Genomic DNA, 21,480 nt, shown 5'->3' on the forward strand with positions numbered 1-21,480 from the left:
AGAAACTCACTGTCAGATAAAAAAAAAAAAGATGGATTTGAAGAGGATAGAGAAAATAATGACCACAAATAAAGCAGCAAATTAAGAAAATTTATTTGCAGATAGACATTAGGGAGCAGGAGTATATTTTACTTTCTGATTTTTTTAAAGCTCTCTGTTTGCTATTATAACTTTAATTTGGGGTTTTTTTTCTCCATAAATTGGAGAACCATACAGAAGAAAGAAGACCTTCTCTGTAACTGTCCACCACTGCCACAGTAACTAGAGATAATGCTCAGATATACTCAGGCATATAAGCCATACACACTAATCTTTAAAGAACAGACAGACTGCAAAAAAGGAGACTGACAAAGACACGAGAGTCTCTCCTTTCTGACAACCTATGTATTTTAAACTATATTTTCCCCTCTCTGTTCCCAAAACTTCTTTTTTAACATTCCCCAAATGTATATTATGCATAAAAGCTAATTTTACCACAGAGGCCTGCTTCAGCATGCTTTTGATATTAGCAGAGGTTCAGTTATAAATAGTAAGCTAATATTTTTTCCAGAGGAAAACTAAAATCCTGAACCTTGCTCCCTTCAAGTATTCAACTACTTTTCAATTATAAGGCTACCATGGGCCAAATTTGCAAACGACTCCTCAAAAAAAAATTTGTGCTTTTCTCTTAGGACCCTCAGAAAATTCATACAAAATATAATATGGAGAATAAGAACTGCAAGAGAAGAAAAATACACACAGCCTTCTGAACAGAACGTATTTGTTCACAGGAATAATAATTAAGAATACATTTGAAATGCCGTTCTGGTATACTTGGCCCTCTTTTTATGTCATGATCTGCAAATGCAGTTTAAATATTAATTTAAATATCATGATAGAAGCTAAATATCTTAATTTCCTTGCAGCCTCCTTGTTTCCACTTTGTACAATTTGTGATAGGACTTTTTTCACATTATAAAAAGCATAGTTCCTAAGGAAAAGTTCATAAAGTTGAATTCTGACACTCTTAAGAACAATAAGGACACATTTTGACAGTCTTACTCATTCAAATACTGGTCCAATATCATTAAAGACACCAAAAGAATGACAAAAATAGAATCCAGCTAAAATCAAATTCTAAATATAAGTTTGTGTTTATGTGCATATATGTACATGCACATGAACAAAAAATCCACCTACAGAGAACTGCTGCAGTTCATGAAATCACATCATTAACTTGTCTTTTCATATACCATTAGTAAATGTGTTTACCTTTATTAAGATGACCCGAAATGCATACTGCAAAGTAAATCCTCACCTTTCAGAAACTAACTGTGACCACACCATTAATCTGCCACCCAAAATAAAAACAGGTTTCTGCAACCTACTCTCAGTAAGGTACACAAAACTGCTATTTCCAAAAAACACTTCAATGTTGTGGACTTGGTGCTTTTCAGCAGGAAATTCTTCCTCTAGAATTCATTTGAAATGCATTTGTTATAAAATTGTACTTCTAAACCAGCCTCTTTCCCTCCCCTTCCATCAGCATAGTGTGTCTGCTGTCTGTAACCAGCAAGGATTCACATGTGGTTTTTAACTCATGTCAGTGCACACGAAGAAATTGCCACTGTTTAAAATGTGTTTACAAGTGAAAAAAACTGAAATCTGAGTGGCTCTCATAGCAACCTGAACTGTTCATCCTTGTAGCAGAAAAATTTGTAGCAATTGAGCACAAACTCTCACACCAAACCACACACCACTGCGTTCAGTTATTAAGAGATGAATTACTTAACAAAGCATTTCTATTTACTACATTATTTACTCTCTTTTCACTTCAGAGCAGAAAAGCAAAGCAACTCCTATTTTAAAACAGCTGTGCTAAAAGGCTACTTCAAAAAGTCATTACTGAAAGCCACATACCAGATTTCACTTTAAGTTTACTATTGTTCAATCTTTCCTCATAGTCTGAAGTTCACAGTGTGTTCCTGCCTTTTAATTCTTCTCTGTTCCCAAAAGACTGTAAATGCATCTGGAGAAACTTCATTCCCAACTATCCATCTCATTCTTTTTTGAGGATTAGCTGTAGTGCAATTGTTGTATCTCCAGTACTTTACACCTGGTTATTAAAATGCTAACAGCTACCAGTTTTCATCAGCTCCATCTTTTAATATCCAGGGAGGCTCTGCATGAGTATAGTAATTTGCCTTTATGGTAAACTGAAAGATAGCAAATGAAATTATAACACTAAAACGGTAGTTACACTGCAATAGCTACTAAGTAGTAACAATGGGAATATCAAAGCCTACAACAGTACTTGAGAAAGTAACAGGAATTTAAAATATACTACTACAGATTAACTCAATACCGTGAAATAGCTTTTGTGCTATAATACAGCCTCTAAAACCTCCATCAAAAAATGACATTTCACTGTCACCAGGTCTTGAACAAACATAGAGTAAGATACAGTCATTACTTACTGGTTTAGCTTCACATCTAGGATGAAAGATGATCCAAAAGCATCAACCTGGAAGCTGGCTCGAGCAATGTGGGTAGACTGCAATATTAAAAAGACTGGAATTAGCATTCAACCACAACAAAACATACCATACAGGTTTGTGAAGGTAGAAAGTAAATATATTCACTAAGTAACCATATGCCATTAACCAAATAAAATTGCATTGAATGGACAAAGCAGTCCATGATAACAAATAAAAGATCTGTTCTCTGAATCTACCAGGCTTATTCAGGAATTCCCAAGAACACAACCTATGACTGCGAGTAACCTCTCGTCTTAACCCATCCACACTATAGGAAACAGCTCTCTGAACTTCCATCCTGAGCAAAACCCTGAGCAAAGGAAAATGGAAGACTTCCCCTGGATAATGTTATTTGTTCCTTAATCTGACTCTGGACACAGAACAGTGGAGAACAGCTGAGACATTGCTGGTTTGGTCAGATCGGGATACACTCACAAATCTCTCTGACATTACCTGAAATAAACTGTTCATTCAGACATACTCTTGTATAAGTCCATATAGAGAAGTGATAGCAAGGGGCTGAATCTGATCAGTTGCATTTTCTGAAAAGCTCTGACTCACCACCCTGTAACCCACCTCCTTCAAAAGGCTCCCAAAAATCCAACCCCTGAGTAGTCACTAAAGCCAAAGAAAAATGAATGCTAAAGAAACCTCTCTCCCTCCCTCTCTCCTTCCCTCTCTCCCTCCTTCCCTTCCTTCCTTTCTTCCTTTCTTTCCCTCTTTCCAATACATTTTCCCTGAATTAATAGCTTTCATTCAGTCCTACAGAGGACAAACATGGGAACACTTTGTAACTTGCGAACTGACAGAGTATTTATTCTAGTAGTAGTGGAAGAAAATACTCAGCTATCCAATGGCAACACAACAGTTGTTTCTAGACCTGAAAACTCCCAAGAAACAGAACAGCCAAGTTATTTAACTAATTAATAAGAAAAGCTACTTTCAGACATTCTGGAGCAGTTTCAACTTTGTTCTTATTTTCTTTCCATTGAAATCTGCACATTAAGATTTGAAGCATGTAGACGGAGGAATCTAAGAGGAAACACTGAAGAACCACTTATAACTCTAAACTACACTTCTCCAAATAAATACAATACAGGATAGTACAACTGTAACAAATGATTTATTGAAAACTCTGGGAAACACAGGGCAGGATGGGATAATGTGAATCATCAAATTCACCCTCTCTAAAACTACTGGCAGGCTTTCAGTAAGCATTAAATCCAGAAGAGTTGAGAATACCAGTTTCCCTGGAAAAGAATAGCAACAAAGAAATGGAAAGTTGAGGGAATCATGACTTTTTTGTTTATTACATTTTTTAGTTGCCCTCCAGCAGGATTTTCTTTTTATGTCTACATATACAAGCATAAGTATTAATAAATAAAACCGACAACAACCATAATACATGTTTACAAACAACTGATTCCTTTAAAAAAAAAAAAAAAAAATTCAGGACAGCTTCTCTAATTAGAAGAAGCTCAGACTGAGTGTCCTCTATAAAAATGCCTAGCTGTACCACTGCTGTGAATGTGCATGCAAAATTGCATGATGAGAAATTCCACATATTTACATTACCATTTAGAAGGATGCAGTATTAACTGGAAAGCTTTTTAGAAGGCCTCTCAGTAGGTACAATTCACAGAGTCAGATATCTTTTCAGCTATCCCCATTACATCTAACCCACTTTGTCACACAGGCCACAGGTCTTTGCTAAGTGGTTCCTGTAATTTCTGGATGATTTATGAGCATCTCTTTTGAACAAATGTATAATATTTGACCAACTAACAAAATATAACATATAGTTTACCTGGGTAAATAATTTCAGTAATTACCATATATATTAAAAGCCTACTTTCTAATCAAAAAAAAAGGCCTTAAAAAAAAAAAATAAAGAAACAAGCTAGTCCCAAATGGCCTGTGACACAGTCGGCTGGTATCTACGATGATGGACACCCACAGCATGTACAGACACGCACAGGATGTATGGCCACCCACACGTAGGACCATCATTTAGCCATTTCTGGCCTGCAGCAGCTAGCACAACCACAAATACAGCAAAAACAACCATCAACAAATTACCACGTTAGCATTGGCTTTTCTTTTCCAATTCTCAGGCAGCAGAGTTTGCTTTGAATTATTTTAAAATTCCATCTTCTCTTGCTAGACGTGAATTTTTAGGCTACTGCTCATAAAAAGGATGTGACAGGCCAAGAACTGAGTAAGGTACAAGGGGCCTACACCACAACAACCACTTCCTGACCAAAGGAGCAATGGCAGCCCAGTTGTTTGCTTTTCATCATTACATTATTAAATGTAAAGAATATTCTACAGTACTTTACGACTGTTTGTCAACAACATAGCTACATATGCTATCACTTAGATCTCTGTACACAGCATAACCAAGTCTTCTGTATGACCATATGCTGGTACCAAAAGAGAATTCATCAGTAAGGAAGAATATAAAAAGCCTAACTTAAATTTCTAAATGTGCATTCACTAAATGTAGCATTTGTCATTAAAATGTATTCACCTCATTCACTATAAGAACAAAAATTACAGGGGTTTTTTTGGTTTGGTTTCATTTTTAACTGCTAGATACATTCCACCATATTGATTTGGTCTGGGAAATTTCCTCCCTTGAACATGTCTCTAAGATCAACAATTACACGGCTAATGTATTTCTGAGGTGACCCTGGATCATAGTTATTCTCTGACAGAAGCTGTTAATGTGAATTTGAGGGACAAAATACCTATTAATAAATTAATATGAAAAACATTACACAGATGTAACCACCCCCTAGACAAGTGGTGCAAACCCAGGAAGCTTAACATTAAGTTTAAGCTCCAGTGCAATCAAGCATATATCAAGTGTATCTCAAACCTACTGAGATACCAAAATGTACATTTTGGATAGCCAGCCAAACTCAGCTCTTTTGAGAAATTGCAACCTTTCCTTCAACCCTGGTTGTAAAACACGGCAACACTGAGTACTGTGGGCTGCTGCCGAAAACGAACAGTTCTGCCCCATCCTGGCCACACATTCCCACATGCTCTCCCTTGTTGGCTCATGTGACTTTCCAGAAAGCCAGATCAGCATCATAAAATTAATCATTACTTGGAGTGGATCCGTTTTCTGTCGGAAAAATAAGCTGATGTAGTCACACCATGAGTAGACGGGATGGAAGGGACATACAAGAGAGAATGAAGACAGATTCCCTCTTTCAATAACAGCTAACAGATCTCATTCAGCGTAACAAAAAAATGCACCTTAAGAGTGCCAGCCAGTACATTTTTTAGGATAACAATTCTTCTGAATATCTAGTTAAGAACCACTAAATAAAGAAATGGACTTTTAAAAGGCTTGGCTCTACATCTACCTAGCTGCTCAGTGAATGGGTAAAATGGTCAGCTGCAAACAAGGCTTACACTCATAGACATGTCGATAAAAGAACTCAAAGAAAGGAAATAAGTACTTTTATTCCATCTATATCACCTCATTCAAGCAGAAGTAACAAGGGAGACACCTGCAAAGGCTCCTCTAAACCACTGAAGCAAGACAATCAATTATATCATTGAGTTCTCAAACCAAGGAACCTTCTCAGAAAATTCGAGGGTTTTTAAACAACCATAGGCGTGACACATTGATGGCTGACAACTAAGTCATAAAAGGGGAGTTCTTGGAGTCCAGGAGAGATGCAGTCAATGCAGAACATGAACAAGAGCCAGGAAAGGAGAATCTAACAACTTAATGGAAGAGTGCAGTGCCGTGCCTCCAACACAATCAAAAAGTTCTGAAATTTTAATGTCATGTAACTGAAGAAGGAAAGTATCGATAACAACTCTGAAATTAGCTGCAGCACTTTCAGATGCAAAAAAAAAAAAAAAAAAATGAGGGACTCTTTATCAGGGAGTGCAGTGATAAGATGATTTTAAACTGAAAGAGGCTAGATTTAGATTAGATAGAAGGAAGAAAATCTTTTCTGTGAGGGCGGTGAGGCACTGGCACTGGTTGCCCAGAGAAGCTGTGGCTGCCCCCTCCCTGGAAGGGTTCAAGGCCAGGTTGGACGGGGCTGGGAGCACCCTGGGCTGGGGGAAGGGGTCCCTGCCCGTGGCAGGGAGGTTGGAACTAGATATTTAAGGTCCCTTCCAACCCAAACCACTCTATGATTCTATGATTCTGGTGGCATATGAAGTGTACTAACCTGTAAGCTCCCCTGTAGAAAATACTAAGCATCCCATACCTCTAATGCAACTATGCGAGAGTTAACTTTTGCCAAAGATTGCAAAGTTTAAGCATCTTGGTGAATGTCTGAAAGGAACCAAAAGTAAATGGAGTGGAAAGGATTATTTCAATTCACTAAGCACAAAGATATTTTAGCTAAAACAAGTATTAGAAGCTTGAATCCTAGAAAAACAAAAATGATACACAAGCCTTCCTAACAAACCAAGGGGGATGCGATTCCGATTATTTTAAATTACCTGCTCCATGCCTCAGGGAACACTGCAATAACAGAGGAGATGGGCAATCAGTACCAAGTATGACTATTCATTGTTACAATGAAACACAGCAGAATAATGATGATTTCTGATACAGTCCCTTCGGTACCCCTGCTGATGATCGGCTTTCTCTAGAAACTGACCCTTAAGAACGAGCATCTGCAAAGGGAATGCACGTACACAAACTACAACGAACATATATCACTGCAGATCAATGGTGAGCCTCATTGCACCTTACTGTAGGTAACCTTATGTATGTTTGGAAGATTTTCATTTCAAATAGGTCAAATATTTTAACCACCAGTGAAAAATTAAAAGCTACACACTTTAGTAATCAAACAAACAAGAATTTTGGAAGGAAATATCTTAGAAATTTTCCACACATCGTACATTATTAGTTGGGTGCTGAAAGCTGCATAGTAACATGATGACCAATATTTTTCCTCATTAAAATAAGAAAAAAGAGAATTAAAAATATATTGTGATATAATGTGACATTCCTCATAATACATATTTCTTACTTCTGTCCTATCCTTCATGAAACTCAGATGCTTTTTAATAAGTTTTGCTAGAAAAGATAACAACAATTTCTGTCAGAAGAAAATAATGTCTTTTTTTTTTTCAATTTATGGGAAAATCCTATTTATATGTTTGCCCTTTGATGTAAAGAATTTTATATTTACTACTATTTAGAGCACTGTGGTTTCTAATTAAAAGATTGTGATCAAATTTGTAGTCTCAAAAAGCATGAAGAGAATCAAGAGAGACAATAATACAGAACGTTTTAGCAAGAGAGAACTTAAAAGCTATGCTTCAGAGATTGTAAGAACAATAAGGTTTTATAGCAGACATTCTGGGAGTCGGTCACATTTACAAATTAATAGATTCCTTAGATATTAACTTAATCCCCTCCCATTTAATAGAAGAATAGAAACCACAGTTCGCTAACAATCCTGTAAGTGTATATGAAACTACTTTCTTAAGTTCAGTAAGAACACAGATAAATCCATGGAAAATCAAAATAAAAACATGAATGAAATTAAATGAAAACCATACTGAAAATTTTATGTAATTTACCTAAAAAAAATTTTAACTGTGGTCTTGAAAATTGTTACACCTAAACTTATGTTACAGTAGAGGAATATAGTGCTAATTAGCATATGTACTCATTATAAAAGGCCAATTTTCAGCCTCAGCTGTGTTGTAATAAATCCAGAGTTATGCAATATATTGTTGCTGTATGTAAAGTAAGAAAGTTTTTCAGAAACTTACTTTTCTACTTGTACTGGGACAAAAAAATAAAAGATTTGCTCAGAGACAAGATTCAGAAATAAACCTAAATCTAACAGTAAAAATAAGTATCTCCGAGGCAAAGAATCTTTTTTTAAAAATACACAATAGAATATGAATGCAACATGATTTCCTCAGGCCTTCTCTAGTGCCATTCACAAATGTCTAATTTTAATCAAAAGTTCAGTGTCACTGAACTGGATTCACTTATCATAGCATATTAAAGAACTGCAAAATATCTTTTTTACTTTCCCCCTAGCATTCTCAAAATATTTATAGGCACTCATTTGCTATATTAATCACCATTATTTGTCATTCTTCATGCAAGCTTTCTTTTTATCTATTGCATAAATCTAAATATCTAGGGGCTTTTTTCTTTTCTGGGGGCAGGGTAGTTAATGAAAAAACTGCAGAATAGAATCATGGTTTGATGAAAAGGCTTTTACAGCTGCCTCTTTGGGGTACATTAGTAAATAAGTCATTTATTCTGAGGAAAAGCTAGAAATAAGAAAAGATTTTAAGAAGACTGTGTTCATTTTTGAATCCTGGATCATATATCTGTTCTCTATGCCAAATGAGGGTGGGGCAGAGGGAGAGTTAAACACCACAAGCCGGAGCACGGTGCCATGGCCCAGTTCACTTTGGTGAGGTTTTGCCAGCTCTCAGCAGATGAAGATGTTGACAAAGTCGTAAACATGACCTAAAATAGCTTTTCTCTGCATAAACATCATAGTATCAATGAAATCAGAGTCAGAAGCAAGGACTACTTGTACCTCTAAAATGCCAGTAATTATCTCCTAACTAGTAAAAAAAAAAAAAAAAAATCTATTTTATTATTTATTTGTGGGTTTGAAATCAGAGGCTGTCTGAATTTACCTAATATGGTAAAGTAAAAGAGGACCCCAGAAATATGGATGAGGGGAACAGCACGAGGAAAAATCAGTCCTGAGCACAAACTGATTCAAGGTATTACACAGGTATCAGTACTGCAGATCCAATGCCTGGGTAGCAGCAGGGATCCTTCTGAGGTCCTGCAGAGGTGAGATGCCAAGCTCTGATGGACTCAGCTGTATCTGCTCACACATCTCTCCCTAGACCTCCACCTGGCACTCCAAAACTGTGAGCACCTTTGCCGAGGTACAACAAACTAAGAAATTTTCCCCTGAAAACTCTTCTTGCTCTTCTTCCTGCCCTCCACTTCATCTTTCTCAAAGATTTGCCCAAGGTTAAATGATGGAGCAATGAAGACAGTAAAACTATTAGGCTGTCACTGCTAGCAAATTTAGCATGAACTACCATTTGATCTCACAGATATAAAAGGACAAGTATAAGTAACTGAATGGGCAAGATGCTGCTTCCCAAGAGGCAGTCTAACACGTTTCCAGCACCAGAAAAACCCCACGGTACTGGATCTTTTACTCACTGTACTTTTATGTACAGAGAATGACATTAATTAGACTTTAAGAAAATTTTAGTTCTAACTTTTGATTTCCTATGAGACTAACTTGTGTTGTTGTGAAAGTCTTCATTTCCCAATGAAAGGAAGAACTGCAAGAACTTTTGGGAAGCCATACTCCTTTCTGGTGATTTTTTTTCCCCCTCATTTTCCAAATGGGAAGCAGTAAAGATTCGTGTGTAAAAGGTCACATTTAACTAATGTGCAAGAGGTCTTAAAGATATCACTGTAGGTGCAAAACCAGAAAAATCCGTGCCTGCTCAACCTCATGTTTTTAAAATGCATTTGACAAGGTTCTTCATCAAGGACTAATGGCTAGGAAAAGTATAATAAAATAAGTTATTATAAGGGTGATTAATAAAGCACTGGGTTACAAATAGGAAACAAAGGAAAGTCGTGAATAAAAACTTGTAAAGTTCAGAATGTTTTCCTGTCATAATCCATACAAAAACTTTGATGACTGTTGAAGATCCCACTTCTAAAACCAAGATAGGGAGCAGAGCAAACAAGAGACTCGCCCTGTGACACAGGGACACCGCAGTTTCCATCGCCCCCCGCAGCGACTGTATGTTTCAGAATGTCAGAGATTACACGAAGAGCAATGCTAGATACAACAGCGGTCGAGCGATGTGTTCCATCTATCTCACTAGATACTACAGGACTTCACTGCGCAACCAGACAGTGAACCTACTGCCTTGTGAAGAAGCATGAGGCCAGAGTGAAAGGACTCAAACAAGGAATAGCGCTCTTCGGGGAGATATCCCCTCTCCCAAGGACACCTGGCAGTTTCAAGAAGGCAGAACCCAAATGAGCCGCTACTCATGCACAGCTGCAGTGTGAGAGGCAAACAACCAATGCACAACACATCTGCGGGGGGAGAGAACACAAAGCAAGGGCAGCAACGCACGCGCCATAGGCAGCACTTGAGAATGAACCCATCTGGATCACTGTGTCATTCAGCTGTAGAAAGGACTATTGTCTCAAGGACATCATTTAGGCAAGAAGGAGAGCGTAGCGTATCTAACACTCAAGAGAAGTGAAGGCTTTTCCCTTGCCGAAGCAGATGGTGCCTTGAGGTCATTTCTAGCTGCATGTTTTCCAAACTCTGAAAGGAATCAGTAACGTTTAGAGAAAGGCCTTCTTTTCAACATCTCTTGTAGGCTTCAGAAACGAAGGAACTGAGTTCCACCACCAGAGGAATCTGCAAAAACCCTCCATTAATACCGCCTTTACATTACAAATAAAGCATTCAAACATAATAAAAAGAGTACACACTAATTTTGCTCCTTTATACAAAAACAAGAAGAGTACATACTAACTTTGCTGCTTTATACAAAAAGTATCGGTGACAAAAACATTTTCAGCAACACAATGACATATTACAAACATTTTCAACTGGTCTTACATTTCGTTTGTATACAGAAGGAAGCTTACCAAAAGATTAGCTCTTCCTACTGGAAGCAACAAGCATTCTTTGACGCCCAGAGCCTACCAACATGGCTAACTTTTCCCATAAACAGTTCTTGGGCAACAGCAGAAAGTTTACTAACATTTTGTCATCACCAGGGGCTAAGAAGAGCTTGACAAAACTTGTTGACTCTTAAGCATGCCAATACATTGTTTAATCAACTCCATAGATAATATTTTTTAAACATGACTCACCCTCTACATTCAAGTATCAAAGTCCTGTTTAAAGTTGAAAAGTGCAAGAAAAGCACAGTTCAAAAACCCTTTCCCTCTTGATACAGCCTAGGAGATCAAAATGAATCAACATTTTCACTGTTTATATTCTTTGAAACAGCTGATGATTTTTTTTTCATTCCCACAGAATTTCAGGGGCTGAAATACTTTAAGGAAACATTTCCAAAACAGACCACGTTCCTACACACTGCTATTCTTCTGGGCAATTTTTGAGCTCTAAGTCAGAGCTGTAGCCTCTCCACTCCCATACATCACACTTTCAGAATCAAGGCACCATTCAAAGGCATTTACCCTCACAAAATTTTCTAAACCTTGGATTAATATTATACCTTCTGGAACGTGCTTTTTCAAAAGCATGGGCACTTGCTACAATTTTCTGGTCTGGTAACATTCATTTCCTTAAAAAAAAAAAAAACAGAGAGATTGTAGAGTGAATTTAGTGTAGGTAGACATATTGGAGCTGGTCATATTACCAGAGGAATCACCAAATTTCACTGTCTGATGGCAAATGCCTGGCAGCAGTGTCGTGCTTCTCAACTTTCTTTAACTGAATCCAGTTTTCAAGTTGAACTCCTGCTGACTCATCAGTTAAACATTTGCTGCTTTCTTTGATTTTTACATAAACATATCTTTAATTTCAGGTGACATTGGGTTTCCACTTCAATTTACCCAACCAGCCAACCCTCATCGTGGCAGTGCACACCACAGCCTGGTAGAACCCATCCTGTCCATGTGCTCAGCATTCCCATGCTGCTCTTCAGCCACCTTTGCTGCTCAAGACTCACACAATAAAGTTCCTGGGAAATAACATGAGCCTTTCCTCACAGAGTCATCCGACTAAAGCATTAAAAAGCTTGCAGAGATGTAATCTGTGCACCAAGATCTCCTCTGCACTGAACATGACTCCATCTGAGGAGAGACATGGTTCCATGCTTGGCTGTGGCTCAGCACAGCTGCCGCTGCACGGTTCACCCCTGCAGCAATGATTTCTCCTCCTCAGATTAATGCAAATTATGCAACGGCTTCAGAGGAGTACTATCAGGGAGCATCTGTGGCTATGAAGAGCAAAACGTCATCTGACAGGCCTCTGTGACCCTTTACACACTCCAAAAGACATCTCCTCAGAACAGCATATCCATACACTGCCCAGGAGGCCACTGGCAAGCCAAAGGGAACAAGATGACTAGGTCTCAGAAGGCTTTCTTGTCTGTAAATTTTCCACATACAATCATTGCAAATTTGACGTAGTTTAAAATAAAGAAGTCAAAACTAGAGAGATGAGAGACAAGATGGGAGTCACAGTGATTTTTGGAGATAATAAATATAACAGTTTTGGTTAACATGCAAGAAGCCAACAAGTACACTGTTTCTAGAAAATACATTACTGAGAAAAGATTATTTAGGGCCCAAAAAACTGAACCGTATCAGCAGATGACTAAGAAAGAGATATTGCATAGGAAGACAGCATAATCCTGTGTCCAAGAGCGGTGGGCTTAATCCTCTGATAGTACTGGACTTCACACTCCCCATCCATAGTTGTCCAGACTCAGAGAACAGACAAGGGCCTGGGCTGGCAACCAAATCGTCTGGCAACAGCCCAGTGAGCTACTTCCCCTGGAGCAGAAGGTCAGTCTACCAGGGAGGAGAAGCAGCTTTGGCTCAAATCCATGGGAGCCAAAGACAAGGATCCCCATCCTCTCAAGGGAGAGAAACCTGGTGGGAGGCAGACACAGTAAGTGGAAGGACCACAAACCTCAGCAGAGCTGATCTGAGAGGGAAAAGCACCGAGACAGAGCTAGCCAGAAGGACCCACAATTTAGAGAGCTGAACCTTATCACGCTCTTAAAGGTTCTACACAGTTCAACTGACCTCTAAGCAGTGTTCGACAGGATAACTGCAGTAACGTTTTAACAAGCAGAGCCCTAAGAAAAGTTCTTAGTCTCGAGTTACTTAAGGAATGGTGTGATTATTGAGAAGACTACAAAAGGGGCCTGGAGTACCAGAAGAATAATACAATACCAGGTCCACCATGACAGTGTAAAATACATCCATGATGCTCTTGTGGCAAATGTTTTTGGGTGAATGTTAACTTAATATACAGTTCCTCCATAATTTGAGTAAATCTCAGCAAAATTTATCATGATACTACTTTTAATGCAACATACTTCTGCATCATGAATGTGTTATAGCAGATCATTAGCCACAACAGGGGTCCCAAAACAGGTATCCTCAGTGAAACAGTGGTAGAAAGAATATTCAGTTTGATCCTGCACTCAGGGGCACCACAACACAGCTCAGGAGTGAATATAGGTATATTGATTACCAGAGCTGGAAAGGATTTCTCTGTCAGACTTTGTAGTTACTACACTAATCATGGCAATGAGCAAATGTTAGGAAAAATACTTTCTACAAGGATTGTTACATCTGAGCCTTTAAGATCCTTCATGACTTTATATAAGCCTGTTTTATGAGCTTTTGGAATATCTCTCTTTTCAGATCCACTATGGCACAAGCAAAAGAAGGTATCACAAAACAAAGATTTACCATGCATCCCTTTTACCCAGACTAAGATTTTCAAAGATACATATGTCTTCTAATCAACCCTCAAAATTTGAGTCCTGATACAATATTTCTGCAACATGAACTCTGAAGCTGCAGCTACCAGAGGTTTTTTGCTGGATTTTTTGGACATATGCATTTACTATCTTAACAAATCTCATTATCAAGTAGGAAAAACCTTTCCATGAAATGAGCTTGAAAAGAAGGATCAATTAGAAATTTGAAATATTCTTTGCCTATACAAGACCAAAACACATTATGAATATATATGTATATTTATAAAATATAAAATGGTGTATCTGAAAGTCTCTACTACATCAGAAATCAAAGGGCGTTCTCAATGCCCTTGCATCATGCAGCAATCTATAGCAACGTTCAGCTTTCAGCACTTTTTTTTCCTCTTCAGGAAGGCAGGACCTGCATCGAGAGTATTGATATTTTAACTGTCATTTACATATTCATAAAATATTGCTAGGTTGGTGAAGTATCTTATCTTTACATTAATATTGCAGAACTGCATACACTGAACATACAGCAAAGTATCACATACATTTTACTAATGCCTTATAAACCTTAAGGAAAGAGGGAGAAGAGGCAACAAGGCAGGAAGAAAAATCTGGCTGTAAACCAAATGTGTGTTATCATTCACTACAGACTCACTCCGGGTTTAGCCTCCTCTCCCTTTTGTTTTCTGATAGGTTGATTGAAAATTGTGCCTAAGTTTCTCCCAAGAGACAACAGCCATTTGATTAAGTGGGCAGAAAATAATTTTTAAAATTGGGCAATTTCTCCTAACATTTCTCTTTCCCACAGTCATCATCCATCAGTCCCAAACTCTAGAGCTGTTTTATAAGCCCCTCAACAGTCAGAACTCTTTAACAAAAAACAAAAAACAAAAAAAAAAAAAAAGAGAAAGAAAATTACTAATTGTTTGAGCTACCCAACATAGGAACTTATAACACCAACAGAAGTTGACAGCATCAGAACAGAAAGCAAGAATGTTTTAAATAAAGTCAGCAGTTTCAGAAGCACCTGCAAAGAATAGGATTATCCTGTTCGGAAGACTAGAGCGAGAGGCCAAGAAGTCAGAGGATCTAATAGCAAAGACCTGGCACACCTGAATAACTGATGCAGTTTTCAACTCCAAGTGCAGACAGAGCTATGCGAGCTCAGCATGACAAAGCAGAGCTTTTCTGCAATTGATTGTTAGCAATAAGAAGTTATTTAGGAAATCTGTAAGCCATGCTTCCAAAACAATGTATGGAATTGTATCATTTGGTCACAAACAATTAAGAAATGCAGACTGTAGAAGACAAATACTTTGCTGAAAACTACTGAGTCACTCTGGACAACAAACACCATATACTTCTATCTCTGGACACAGTTCAGTCCTGGAGCCCCCTCACACCAGGCTCCCTACAACCAGGTCAGTCCTTTTACTCACTCAGAAGGAATCCAGCGTACCTTCATGACAACTGGCAACGAGCAAGTGAAAAACAGGTTGAGAAGCAGAAGTTGCTATACTATGAATGTTTTGCACAACCAGCAGAGATGAGTGAATCTGTGTCGATAGTAGGACATTGAGTCAGGACCTTGTTCTCACTGAAAATCATAGCAAATCTCCCAATTTTCTGTATCAACACCTAGATATGTCAGAAACCGGTAACACAATGATAAGCCAAAATGTTGTCCCTCAGATGGTGTGTGCAGACCTATCAGCATGACCACAAAGTGCTGGCCTCAAGAAGAACTGGGACCCTTCTCCACTGGCACTGAGCAGCAGTCTCCAGCTGAGAGCAACTTGAAGAAAGTTATATATTAGGGTTGAAATGTTTGCAACCAGAACATTTGAACCACTGAAAATTATTAAGAAAAAGGGCCCCCAAATCAGGTGCTGATGTAGAGTACAAACTCAAGTTTCTAAAGGCATGCTTTGTGCTTTGGTTTGCTCTCCTTCACAGGTGGAAGAACAAATAAAGGCCATGGAGAGGAATGCTGACACAGTCCCACACTTTAATGCAGAACATGCCTGCACAGTATTGACTAAAGGAAAGTATTAAGAAACTTGTGATTTCCCATGTGGTTCTTACAATGGCAAAATATGGCTCAAATCGTGGAGTTAAAAGGTTCCTTATAAATGCCCGCAGTAGGAACTCATTTTCTTTTAAACTCAGAAATCTTAGTTTACTCTTCACTGAATGCCCCTGCCTTAGAGGACATTAATTTTCTAATAGGCTTGTCTATGCAACAGTAAATTACACGTCCATTGCTAAGATCCTGGATTGCATTAATACTATTAATATTAGCATATTCTCAGATATATCTTATCTTGATTACTCTTTAGATTAAATGAAGTGCAGCTGCTAATAGGCCCCTTTGGGGAACAGAGAAATTGAAATGCAGGAATGTCATGGATACTGGTAGTGACCCTATTCCACAATGGAATTAAAAGCAGAAACCCAAAGTCACATGAATTCTCCAATGTCCACTATATACTGTAAGTTAAAACATTAATGATATGAATAGACAATACCCTACAACATTGGCCTTGTGCTGTGCTCTGAAGTCCAGCAATCATGGACAACTACAACCGTGAGCACGTCGATTTTGTGTCTTAAGCAATTACATTCTGGGTTTCTAGGATGAGTACATAGACTATTTCCTTAATTACTGAATAGTAAAGCATGCATGTAGAGAAGTCACTCAGTAGTTATGGCAATGGCCCAAAAAAATCCAAAAGCAAACAAACAAAACAAAGGAGATTGCTAGAGAAAAACATCAACAAATGCCAAAAAAAAAAAAAAAAAAAAGCATGAATTTTTTAAAAATCTGCCAGCCATCACTTCCCAATCACTTTTGCCTTCAATTCACTTGTTTCAATTCCTTTTCTCGTATTACACTCCTTTGGCTCAACTCCATCATAACTCCTGATCTGCAAAGGCCATGCTTTGCTTCTGCTTTCCCCTGGATGGCCATCTTCATTTCCCTTTGTGCAAACTCAGGCTTGCCTGCCTCTCGTACAACTTCTGACCTTTTTCTGCAGCTAAAGCTTTCATCAGGAATTAATGGAATCCAATCCGATTTAATGCGACTTCCTTTGCTCTAGCTTATCTCTCCCTCCTTTTATCTTTATCCAAGTCAAAACACAATTACATTGTTTTACATTAATTCAACAGCTACAGCCTTGTTGTCTAGTTCTCTGACAGCACCATCCCATGCAGGTGTCTTTGCTTTTCTAGACACAGCTGCTTGTCCTTCAGCCATCAGCTTCTTCCTGAATGCTCCAACCTGCCTCAGGAAGCATCTTCCCTAAACTAATCCACAACGCCATTAGCTTTGGCTTGAAATCTCTATTCAATACTAGTTTTTCTAACTCTGATACATAGCTGTCCAAAGCAATGGATAGAACAGGGCATGGAGACAGAGCATATTTAATCATAAAACAAACTAATACATATGAAAATTTTATTAATGGAGAGTAGCTCTGTTCCCCTACCACTTCTGTGTCACTGATCTTGGCCTGTTAACTCTTCAGGGTTGGCATGGGTGTCTCTTGATCTGTGAGCAGAATCCAGCACTCCTCATCTTTATACTTCACGTGCCTTCTACCATCCCAAAAGCAGTCATAAAAGTTAACTCAGTCAGTCCATAACTTCGATAAGCATTCTGGCAGAGATAAGGGCGTTGGGTTTTTTTAATGGGATGATAGACTTTGAAAGTCAAAATATTAAATTACTCATCTGGAACAGTTAACACTATTACTGCAAAAATACCTTCCTAAATGCAGTTTCTACGAAACTTCAGTTAAGCAAAGGCAGTCATGCTGCTGGTCCACTACTGCTGAGCTGACTCAGATCCCTGGGTGAGGGATGCGGTATCCTGCAATTAGGATGTAACCATGCCCTGTACGACAAGCAGAGAAAAATCAGTACTGCTCCGCTCAGTTTGGCCTGTTTTCACTTTGTAATGTTCTTCCTCCAAATCACTGCCGGCTACTGCACCCTTCCACGGGCAACAGCCATGGGATACCATGGGAGAGGCTGTGGATATTTTAAGCAGCAGAGGGAAACTTCTTGATCAGGAGGAAAAGTTGTTGCGCGCAGAGCTTTACACATGTAAGTTCAGTTTAGCATGGAGACTGTTGTGAAAGAAATGCATTTAACCCTTTTTAACCCACTAGCTTTACTTTTCTGGCTAGAGTAACATTAATACTAACAACTAAATGGGGATGACTTGTATTTTTTTTTTATGAGCATCAGATTTGATGAATAAAAGTTGAGACATTCAGAGGAACAAGATCCATTAATTAATGGTTTATTCTGTAAGACCAGTTTTGAATCCTAGTACTAGATCCAGATGCAACCATTACTGCTTTTTAAAGAGACATGTCACAAAGTGCGTGAACTTGTGAGTGTCCAAGGGTCTTCAAAGAATCCTGAAATGCTGAGAGAAATTTTTATTTTTTTTTAAAGTGAGGCACCCATTTTGGAACTTTTAGAATCCTATTTTATTGTACTGTAAATATGGCCTTCACATCTGAAAAATCTTTACATAGAATAAATTACATTCAGAGGTAAACAAACATGCTATGAAGAGACTGCTTATTATTTAAGTACACAAAAAAATATGTAAGCTGTCAGTGCTGATACTTTACGGATTATAAAAAAGAAATCTGAGATCATTTTTTCCAGCTATTTTGTTTCTTAAATGGACAGTAGTCAGTTGGAAAAGGAGGAAACAGAGGCCTGCGATGGATCTTGGATGTCAGCAGTTACCTCAAATGCTCAAATTTTTAATGTTCTTCATCTATAATACCATGGACTCAATGTTTTTTCCCTTTAGATTTAACAGCCAGGTACCACCTCAAATATGACGCTTACTGATCAAGATTAAAATCACTGTATTTTAAAATAAATGGGAGTAGGTATTTGTTACGAACCATAAGGATTCATCTTCCTGTAACAAAAATGTGAAAACATACCCCAGTTTGGGTAGTAACATCTAAGTTAAATTGTAACGTTAAGCTCACATGTTGGGTTTCAAGCAATTCCCTTCCGTTTCCAATTTCTATTTTTAAAAACACATCCGAGTCCACGGAACCCAAACCCACCCTGCCCACGCTCCAGCCAGAAACCGAAATTAAGCCGCAGCGTCCCCACTCCAGCTGTCGCAAAGGCACCGCAACTTTCATTCCGTGGCTCTCCGAGCCCACGGGCAGCCGGCTCTGCCCACCCGCGCACCCGCCGACGGCCGCGGGAGGGAATTACCCGGCACGGGGCCCATTTCCACTCGCTCGGGCGCCGCCGCCGTGGGACCGGCATTCCCGGTGGTCCCGCGGGGAAACGAGCCGCGCGTCTCGCCGAGCAACGCTTCCCAGTGAGCGGCACTTAAGAACGCGCTTGCGGGAGGGGGGCGGGTGAGACCCCCCCCACCGCCGCCTCCGCCGCGTTCGGAGAGGGGGCCCCCCCCACTCCCCATCCCCCCCCCGCCCGGCGCTTACCTGCCTCCGCGCCGCGCCGCTCCGCACCCGGGTGCTCAGCGCCGGCCGCCGCGCCCCGCCGCCGCCCGACACCAGCCGCAGGGGCCTGATGCTCTCTCGCTCCGCGAAGCGGCTCTCGCCCCGCCGCCCCGCCGCCGCTGCCGCCGGCCCGGCGCCTCCTGGGCAGGGGAGAGGCACCCGTCACCCGGCTGCGCCCTCGCCCACGGCGCGCGGGCTGCAGCGGGGGGCTCCGTTTCCACGGGGCTCCGCAGCGGCCCTTGGCGCGGCATCCCCCCCCCCCCCACCACCCCACACACACACCACCACCACCCCCCCCCGCCGCTCACCTGGGGCAGCGGGCAGGGCGCAGAGCGCCAGGGAGAGGAGGCAGGCTGCAGCCCGCATGGCGCTGCCCGCCGCCCCGCTCGCCGCCGTGTGCCGCCCCGGCTTCCGCCGCCGGCTCCGCGCCTGACGGAGCGGGGGGGGGGGGGGGGGGGGGGGCGCCGCGGGGCCGGGGCTGCCGAGCTCCGCCCCGCCGCCGCGCCGAGCCCCCCTGCGAGGGAAGGAGATGGCGAGAGCCGGCGAGGCTCCCCGCAGAGCCCGCTTGGAAGAGAGATGTGCTGGGAAATGTAGTCGTTTGCCAAGGGCTTGAAGGACCGCTGCGAGACCGGAGGGGGAAGCCCCGCAGCCCGGGGAGGGCCGCAGAGCCGCCGCAGCCGCCCCGGCCCCGGCCCCGGCCCCGCACCGGCCCGGGGCTGAAGGAAGCCCCGCCGCCCAACCCGCGTTCCCGGCCGGGCCGGCTGGAGGCGGGGGGGGGGGGGGGCGCAGCCCGAGCCTTTCCCACCCTCCCCACCTGCCCGGCCTGCCCCCCGCCCCTCCTCTGACCGGCTCCTGCCCCCCGCCCCTCTCTCCTCCCTTTCGTGTCCCTTTGCACAGCAAGCCTCCATTTCCTTCTCTATGACCTTTTTCCCACCTTTCTTAAATTTCCACTCCCGCCCCGCTTTCCCCACTGGACTAACACTTAAGGAGAGTTGACAAGGATTGTAACGCAGAATCATTCATTGGAAGTTACAACACGCTCTCCTGGACTCAGCAAGTGGCAAAAGCAAGGCCAAAGCAAGAGGCAGGAGCGTCAAGGAGTCCCCACGATGTCCGTTTGCCGAAACCCGAGGATTGTTCCTCACTCGGAAGAGGGATGGCTGCAGCTGCAACCCAATTCCACACCCCCACCTACCGGGAAGCCGAGGCCGGCAGCACTGTCCATCATCTCGCCTCTCTTCACTACGTTTCTTTATGAAAATGGGACGAGAATAATAATTTTCTCAGGCACCCCCTTCCCCCTCTGGTTCCCGAATTGGCAGGAGGAAGGAGTGCCATGGAACACAGTTAAGGGGAGTCAAGGGATGAGGATGATTGTCAGAGCAGCACAGTGGCAGATGAAGCCCGGTACTGACCCGTGGAAGGAAATACGAGGTCAAACTACCCACAGCAAGGTTTTACACCAGTTACAAGCACATAATAAAGGGGACAGTGGCATCCCTGTAAATGGCCCTGAAAGCTGCTGCTCGTTATAGCCTGGAAGATTAAAAGAATGAAACAAAACAAAATAAATTTTGTTTTCATAATCTTAAAACCATTACACAGATCAATATTAATTGCATTGCTTTCACTAGCAACAGCCAGGACACCTGACACCTCCACTTCTGCTCCTAGGAGTGTTTCAGCCTACCAGGCTGCCTTCCGTGGGCCCCCCCACGGGAGGGACAGTGCTCTGGGCTGCTGCCTGCCCCCCCAGGCAGCCGCCCACCAGGGGAGGTCAGGGCTCCTGGCCTCATTTTCCCGTAGGTCTTGCCTTACTTACGTAGATCATCTTATGAAGGGAAGCAGTCAGAGGACAGCTGAAGGAAATTCAGTTTCTCACAGTTTGTTTCCACGATATAGAACCAGACAAAATGACAGTTCAGCAAGCTGAAGATGGGAGC

At 41.2% G+C, this 21,480-nt stretch overlaps 1 protein-coding gene across 10 annotated transcripts in view; it reads right to left on the bottom strand.

Moving 5' to 3' along the window:
- ADAM22 (ADAM metallopeptidase domain 22) overlaps nucleotides 1–19,903 on the bottom strand; it is a 138,853-nt gene extending 118,950 nt beyond the window's left edge. For 9 of the 10 annotated variants that reach the window (XM_042801929.1, XM_032991543.2, XM_032991544.2 and 6 more), the window contains exons 1-3: nucleotides 19,846–19,903; nucleotides 19,520–19,677; nucleotides 2,457–2,533 (exon numbers count right to left, since the gene is read on the bottom strand). In XM_042801929.1, the coding sequence (XP_042657863.1) occupies nucleotides 2,457–2,533; nucleotides 19,520–19,677; nucleotides 19,846–19,903 (293 nt within the window). Of the gene's footprint in view, nucleotides 1–2,456; nucleotides 2,534–2,969; nucleotides 3,052–19,519; nucleotides 19,678–19,845 lie in introns of those variants that run through there. The other variant, XM_032991541.2, reaches the window with a different exon arrangement.
- Nucleotides 19,904–21,480: the final 1,577 nt, after the last annotated feature.

This window comes from Tyto alba, unplaced genomic scaffold, assembly GCF_018691265.1.
Source record: "Tyto alba isolate M040663 unplaced genomic scaffold, T.alba_DEE_v4.0 Super-Scaffold_38, whole genome shotgun sequence".
NCBI lineage: Eukaryota > Metazoa > Chordata > Aves > Strigiformes > Tytonidae > Tyto > Tyto alba.